General features: G+C 35.5%; 1 protein-coding gene across 1 annotated transcript; it reads right to left on the bottom strand.

The window, feature by feature from the left end:
* Positions 1-8,627, bottom strand: LOC117322935 (ubiquitin-40S ribosomal protein S27a). The gene is made up of 5 exons (XM_033877903.1): positions 8,549-8,627; positions 8,010-8,074; positions 7,076-7,130; positions 6,186-6,403; positions 1-171 (listed from the first exon to the last, which is right to left on the bottom strand). Exons 2-5 carry the CDS (start codon positions 8,055-8,057, stop codon positions 22-24), a joined length of 471 nt encoding a protein of 156 aa, XP_033733794.1. The 5' UTR covers positions 8,058-8,074; positions 8,549-8,627; the 3' UTR covers positions 1-21.
* Between the last annotated feature and the right edge of the window lie 101 nt (positions 8,628-8,728).

Here is an 8,728-nt window from a genome sequence, read left to right as displayed (position 1 = left end):
TAAGAGAATGTCCCAACAGATTTATTTGTCTTCAGGCTTATTAAATACAAAAGTGAGGCAGCACTTTCCACAGTACTGGCGGTCAAAGTGAGAAGCCATGAACACACCTGCACCACAGTCATCATTGGGACACTCTCGTCGCAGACGGGTTATCTTCCCATTCTCGTCTACCTGTAATCATACAAACATTCAAATTAGCATCAAGGTAATTTCTGACCAAGAATCATTTGGCAAATCCCACAGGATGTAGTCAAAGGTCAGAATTTATGTTGGTAACCACACATCCCCATCCCGCCCCCCCCCCCCAGTGACAATCAATTTAGGAGAGCTAGAACAAGTTAAGTGTGGAAAGACCGACAATCAAATTGGCAAACTTTAAGTTCCCCTATCCCAATCTGTGTTTCTTGGCTGGCGAGAAACAAATCTCTTCATCATATCTGCACCATTGCAACCAAAAAACCTGCAGTGTGAATTGTATTGATGTACAAATGGCCAGAAATACAGTCTTAACATATTAATCTTACAGAATTGAGAATCCTTCATCCTATACTATAGGTCAACTACAGCAAATCAGTCAATATCTTGATTATTGAAAGGTTGATGACTGCCAGTTTATCATCAGCAGAAACCAAAAACTGTTTTTGGACAGAAAAGGGATCTGAATAGCCCATCTGATGATGATGGTGGGCTAAAATGCTGATGAAGAAAATTTATTCAAATTTAAAAACGAAAATATCAAATGAAGATCTATTGCTGAAGAAATAAACAAATGAAAATAAAATTGATCAGCGATGTAACAGTAGAAATCAATTTGACGAATCATCACCATTTCATAAGGTGTCCTAAGAGTTTTACATCACAGCAATTTGATTCAATTTCAAACCCTAAACCCTGTTGGTGGGGTTTATTCTTAAAATGCAAGTGAAATTTGCATCAGTTTTTTCACTCGTTTGGGATGGGAAATTTCCCCTGAAATTGGTAAATTGGGAAAGAAATTTTTAAATATTGAAATGCAAATTTGGAAAGTTGGCTTAAATAGGAAACAAATTCCATTGGGAATAGGGCCTTTTATTAGGCCTCAAAATCTGTAAAAGTGAACATTGTAGTTAAACCTGACCATCAATAATGATATAATGGGCTGCTCAGTAAAGAAAATTGTAGGAATCACTAGTATCATAAGGTGTCCTAAGAATTTACATCATAGCAGGTCCCATTTCATGTATAGACAAGGTTTTTTTTGTATGCGGCATTGAATTCTATGTTGAAGAAAAAATAATACTCTTGAAATATTTTTTCAGATTTTTTTTTTTTTTTTTTTGAGAGCATATTTTCACAGAGGATCAAACTTTTTGGAAGGGATATATATTAGTGTCCATCATTGTTAAATCTTTTATGAATTTCTGGTATATACTGGAGAAAGGTCCCTCCCTTGAAAAAGTTGACATCGTAGTTTAGAATAGACTGATCACTAATGATGGGCTAGCTGCTCAGTAAAATGTTGTAGGAATCACTAGTATCATAAGGTGTCCTAAGAATTTACATCATAGCAGGTCCTGTTTGATTACATAGACAAAGTTTTGCACATACAGCATTGCATTAAATTTCATCTTCAAGAAAAATCAATATTCTGGAAATATCTCTTCAGATTTTTTAAATTCTAATTAAGGGCATATTTTCAGAGTATAAAAATTTTTGGGAGGGATATATATTAGTGTACTTCTATGTTATGGTCCAACAGTTAAATCTTTTATATTTCTGGTATATACTGGAAAACATGTCCCTCTCTTGAAAAAGTTAGCACCGTAAGTATTTAGAATAGACTGATCACGATGTCTTTTGCAATGATAATGATGGGCTAGCTGCTCAGTAAAATGTTGTAGGAATCACTAGTATCATAAGGTGTCCTAAGAATTTACATCATAGCAGGTCCATGTTTGATTAAATAGACAAGGTTTTGTGCATGCAGCATTAAATCATCATGTCCAAGAAAAAAATATTTGAAAATATTGTCTTTTCATTTTTTTTTTATACAATTCAGAGCACATTTCCACAGAATAAGAAATTTGTTTGAAAGGATACAATTAAAGCATAATGCTATGGTAGGTACAAGTCAAGTCATTCTCTATGCATTTCTGGTTTATATTGGAAAACAGGCCCCTTCCTTGAAAAGTTAATATTATAGTTTAGACTGATCACTAATGATATTGACGGGCTGCTCAGTAAAATGTTGTAGGAATCACTAGTATCATAAGGTGTCCTAAGAATTTACATCATAGCAGGTCCGTTTGATTACATAGACAAGGTTTTGCACATACAGCATTAAATCATATCCAAGAAAAAAACTTAAAATATCATGTCTTTAAATTATTTTTGTTTTTACAATTGAGAGCATAGTTTCACAGAATAACAAAACTTTTTGAAAGGATACTGTGTAATTCAAAGTATAATGCTATGGCAGGTACAAGTCAAGTCAAAGTTAGTCTTTATGCATTTCTGGTATATATTGGAAAACAGGTCTATACCTTGACCCCCTGAAACTTCACCAAGGATGGGTTATTTTTCAAACCAATAATACATTTTTGTTAGACAAGTCTTGCACTGCTCAGTAGAGGTAACGCTTAGGGTTTGAGATCATGTGTGATCATAGGTGTCCTAAGTTTTCATCATAGCAGTAGCCTACATCTAAAAGGAATACAGTCAAGCCCCTCAAATGCAACTATGTTGGTCGTTTTGTTTTCTTGATCAGAATCAAAACTGAATGGGCATCACTAGGGACCAAATGGAAACTAAATATGACGTTTGAGAGATAACCATCGAACACTTCAAGAAATGACGATAAAGATGGCCACCAGTTGAACTTTTCACAAAATCCAAGATGGTTTGAATTTCCTGTCAGCCGTTACATTTTTCTAAACAGGCTGAAACTTCAACCCACACAAATAGAAGCCAAGGGAAACTTACACATTGAATTACAGAAATATCCTTCCATTATTTCAAGAAATAGTGATATCAAACCTAATTGTCAAATATTTCAGATGGCCAACTACTGTCAACCATTGCTTTTCTGATCGGTCCCAAAATTAAAAGGGCACAACTAGGAACTAAAGGGGACCTACATATGACATTTGATAGATCCATTGTGCACATCATCACAATGCAAGGAGGTATCATCTTAACACACCTACAAAAACATTAGCTGGGGGTATACAAGTCCTAATCACAACAACAAGAGTGGCACTTACAGATTCAAACCAATAATATATTTTTTTTGTTAGACAAGTCTTACACTGCTCAGTAGAGGTAACGCTTAGGGTTTGAGATCATGTGTGATCATAGGTGTCCTAAGTTTTCATCATAGCAGTGGCCTACATGTAGAAGGAATACAGTCAAGCCCCTCAGTTGTGACCATGTTGGCCATTTTGTTTTCTTGATCAGAACCAAACTGAATGGGCAACACAAGGGGCCAAAGTCACCAAAGGGATCCTAAATATGATGTCTGAGGAATAATTTTCAAACACTTCATGAAATATCTAATTTCAACTCAACTGTAAAATTTTAAGATGGCCACCAGCTGAACTTTTCACAAAATCCAAGATAGTTTCCTGTCAGCCGTTTTGTTTTCCTAAACAGGCTTAAAATTCAACTGACACAAAAAGAAGCCAAGGGAAACTTAAAACATTGAATTGAAGAAATATCCTATTATTTCAAGAAATAGTGATAACAAATTAATTGTCAAATATTTCAGGTGGCCAACTACTGTCAACCATTGTTTTTCTGATCGGTCCCAAAACTAAAAGGGGACCTACATATGAAATTTGATAGATCCATTGTGCACATTATCACAATGCAAGGAGGCACCATCAGTTTTTCTCACAAGAAAGGGTAGTTGGATGGATACATCTTAACACACCTACAAAAACATTAGCTGGGGGTATACAAGTCCTAGTCACAACAATAAGAATGGCTTTAGAAATTATCAAGCGAGAATTTTTACTGCCATCCTTACACTTACAGATTTATACAAATAATCTATTTTTGTCCGATAAGACTTGCACTGCTCAGTAGAGGTAACGCTTAGGGTTGGAGATCATTTATGTGATCATAGGTGTCCTAAGTTTTCATCATAGCAGTGGCCTACATCTAACAGGAATACAGTCAAGCTTCTAAAATGCGAATTTCCAAGGCCAAGGGAATAGATAAACAAGAAATCTGGATTTTGGCAGCTGGAGCAAACCATCAAATGATCTTCATCAGTCATTATATAGCTATAAAAAACTTATCTTTTCTCTACTTTCCCTTCATCCTCTATATATGACCTTTAAGAAAGGTCCAAGAAGGACATTCCAAGTTGGGTTTTTTTTAAGGGGAAACAGCCTATTGATAATAGCCCACCATCTGATCATTGTGAGCTTAAAAACCAAATCAAACTAGAAGCCTCAATCATGTTTCTATAGTTATGGTTTTGGAAACACCAGATGTCTCAAATTATAGGCATTAATAAGTAACACCATTTCTACATTGGGGAAGACTTTGATTAGGTTGAATAAGACAGGAAGTCACTAGCTTTTAGTGTTGGGACGATGATCGGTAAAGATCGATTAGCGATCGTTTATAGCATCTCGATGCCGATGATCGATGGCAAACATCAACAATCGATCATCGGCAAATATAAAAAGGTACCGAAACGAACGAACCTCAGTATATGTAATCGAACGCGCCCGTCAGGGGGCGTAACTCGAAAACATAAACAATGTACAAAGATGGCGGCCGCTGAAGAAAATCTAAGGGAAATATACCCAAACCCAGGCTCCAAAACGAAATCAGATGTTTGAAAATTCTGCGGATTTTATAAAATTAATGATAATGAACCACCATCAAAAAAGAATTTGGATACAACGCAAGCTGTTTGCCGTCTATGCCGCAAGATTTACAGAAATACAGGTAAGTTCTACCAAGCTAACAAACTCGTACGGCAGACGTAACATGTGTTTCATTTGTAAACTCAAAATTGTATCAGCCGTTTAGAACGCTTGTCAGTTGTATATTTATTATCTTTAAACAAGTATCAACTTAATGTTTTCTTCCGTCGTTTTCAGGAAATACTACGAATTTCAGAGCCCATATTGACGGGGAACACAAATTACTGTCGGGAAATTCCACACAATCGCGATCAGACAAAGTTGAAACAAAATTAGTTCAACCAACAATATCGGCTACATTTGTCAAAAGATGTGATGTTGTATCAGGATTTTACAGAACATTATCTACTATCCACCAGTATCTAGCTACCCCAGTAGCCAAATTGCAAAGACATTAAAAACAATCATGTCCAGGGAGATTTGAGTGCATGTATTGTGTTTGCATTTGTGAGTTTTTCACCCTTGTACATGTTCAATAAATGTTTACTGTTATTATTTTCTAGTCAAAAAAATGGTGTGTCAAAAATGTCAAAAACTGTCAATTGTCTAGTCAAGAATGTTTAGTTATTGCTCTGCTATATACTAAATTGTTATTGTTTATCAGTTTAATAGCTCAATTAAGCTGTTTTCATTGTTAATAAAAATATTGTTTTTCTTGATTGTAGCTTTTTGTGATTGATGTGTCCTCATGATCAGTAATTAAAAAAATTATTTTGAGAAATCCCTAAATCCCAAAAATATATAAAGTTGGAACACCCCTTTTCTATAGTGCTTAAAGGAACTGGTTAAGTGATTCATAAAGTGGCATTAACATATTAGAGACTTTATCATGTTCAACAGGAAGTTGTTTCACATACTACAGAGGGGGTGAAGCATACAGTACACATACAACACAAAATAAAGTAAACAAAGGCAGATAACTGAAAACAGTTTATTTCCATGCTAAGTTACTAATATTCAATGGAATTTTAAAGATATTAAAGTTATAAATGCATTGGAAAAGTAAACCGATTATTTCACCGATTATCGGATCGAATAGGGTATCCGATTCCAACCGATGATCGATTATGATTTTCAACCGATTTCCCAACACTACTAGCTTTAGAAAGTGGGTCTAAAGGCATGTACAAATTTTTGTTTTTACTTGTGAAGAATTAACTTCAGTCTGCTTGGAATCCCGAGACATAAACGGCAGGCTGTCATAATTGTAATGGTCCTTTTTATAGTAAGTAAAATGTAAATGGCATCCTATTTGTGTATACAAACCTTGTAGTACTTTAAGACAGCTAGAGTGACCTTCTTCTTCTTGTGCTTGTTCTTCTTTGGGGTGGTGTAGTTCTTCTTCTTCCTTTTCTTGGCACCTCCCCTCAGCCTGAGAACCAAGTGCAGGGTAGACTCCTTTTGGATGTTGTAGTCGGACAGAGTTCTTCCATCCTCTAGCTGCTTTCCAGCGAAGATCAATCTCTGCTGGTCTGGGGGAATGCCTATAACAAAACAAAATTAGTCTTTCAAATGTCTTCAACATTTACTAGCAACATTTAACAGCAGGTCCCACTGACGGACAGACCTATAGTTGATATTATTCAACAAGCATACCAATACATGTCCTCTACCGGCCTGGCTGCCACTGCTAGCTAGCTGAATTTTTATCCAAATCCACTAAGGAATGAAGCCAGTGCTGACAATAGATTTTCTAAGAATAATTATGGTGACCATTAACACTGAACAACCTTTAAAAGTCAAAATTTTACCAACTTAATATTGTATGAAGTTGGTTCAAATCCCTCAAAGAATGAAGATGCTAGAGTACTGAGGATTGTTCTTTGCATACCAAGATCACATATAGAAATCATAGCAAGTTGGCTTTAACTAATTCTGGAAATATGAATTCTAGCAGTCCAAGTAAGATTATTTAATGGTCATTTAAATTTGTCACCTATCGTTTTCTCAATGTAAAACCAAGATTTGTACAGAAATCAATTGCTCAGTTGATACATTTTTTATGAATCATCACCATTTCATAAGGTGTCCTAAGAGTTTTACATCATCGCAATTGTTAGCAAATTTCAATAGTTAATACCAACTCCTTTTTCATTGCTTTTGTACAAATACAATGTTGGAGCAGCACATTTGGTTTTCCTGAAAGCAGTTTTTACCTTCTTTGTCTTGGATCTTGGCTTTCACATTTTCAATTGAATCACTTGGCTCAACCTGGAAATAAATTGCAAGGCATTTAATTCAACATTAGAAACAGTAAGAATCTTGCTTATCATGCGACGTCTAAAACCCTTCACGGCATATTTTCTTTGGCTTTTACTTATTAACAAATGCATTGCACAGTTTAAGTGAATTTGATGCTTCTGCCATATCAGAAGCTTTCCATCTTACTTCAACAGGTCGGGGAAACCCCGAGATCGGCGTATAATACCTCGATCGGCCTATTATACGCCGATTGAGGTATGGATTTGTTACTAAAAATAGCTCAAATCAATTTAAACTCATCTTTTTAAAATTTTCTATCCAAGTCGCATGAATTTATGACAAAATAAACAATATTTTGCTGAAATATGTTTAATGGAAGCAGTGGCTACTTAGAAACTTGATGCCGCCGTAGTAACACTACCATCGTAACATAGGCCATATAGACCGGAAGTATTACATCTGTTTTCAGTTCTTTCCCGCACTCAAATAAATTTAATTTTTGTATTTGTATAACGTTTAATGCCTAAATAAATGCGACTTGGATAGAAATTTTTAAAAAGAAGAGTTTAAATTGATTTGAGCTATTTTTAGTAACAAATCCATACCTCAATCGGCGTATAATAGGCCGATCGAGGTATTATACGCCGATCTCGGGGTTTCCCCGACCTGTTCAATACCATACACTGATGAAGACTACAGTAAAACATAAGTGACTTATGCATAAAAGAACTTTGTGCATTTCTTTTTCAAATTATCCTGCATTTAAGTAACTTGTTAAGGACTATCATTATAACCCATTATGCAGGGTTGTAAATTATGTCAAAAGTTTCCATTCTTGCCGAAACCTTCTAAATTCCACTTGACTTGCATGTAACCGAACCAACTAACCTCAAGTGTGATGGTTTTGCCCGTGAGGGTCTTGACAAAGATCTGCATGGCTGCTCAAATCACCACTGAAAAAAACCAATAACATCAGAATATATTTGTTCAATATTCATGCTATGAATAAATCATATACAATAGTTTGTACCCCCCCCCCCCCCCCCCCCCCCTTTCCGTGAACCCCAACACAGTTCACGCGAGTTTTACTTATACTACACATTGTTGGCTATTTACTATAGGATGTGGAGGTATACAATTTCGCACACTTTCGATATATATGTATTTAAATACGTTACTTTTATATGTTCAATTCAAATCAAGAAAGAATACATTGCATCATTAGATGACAGGCCACGACTCACACCTCACACAGTACCGGTATTTATTTAGTATTATTATGTGAATTTTATTAAATTACTATTCATTATTTCACATATCGGTACATGAAGAAACGCCATATATACTTCTGTAAGTAAACAGACGTGAAACGAGCTGTGGCGACAGATCATAGAGGAATAACATGTACATTATGGTTCGAACCCTACCATTTACTATGGCGCTCAGCATAGAAAAGGAAGAAACGTGGGTTGAGCATGCCCGATCATGGGGACCATAATCTATAACCAAAGCGTGGTCATGTGAAAAAACCAATAAATGACTAAGTTATCGTTGCCAGTTGTGAAATGGTATTACATAAATTTAATTGTACAATAATATCGCATAGA

Source organism: Pecten maximus, chromosome 3 (genome assembly GCF_902652985.1).
Source record: "Pecten maximus chromosome 3, xPecMax1.1, whole genome shotgun sequence".
Classification (NCBI taxonomy): Eukaryota; Metazoa; Mollusca; class Bivalvia; order Pectinida; family Pectinidae; genus Pecten; species Pecten maximus.
This window is presented reverse-complemented; position numbering and strand designations above follow the sequence as displayed.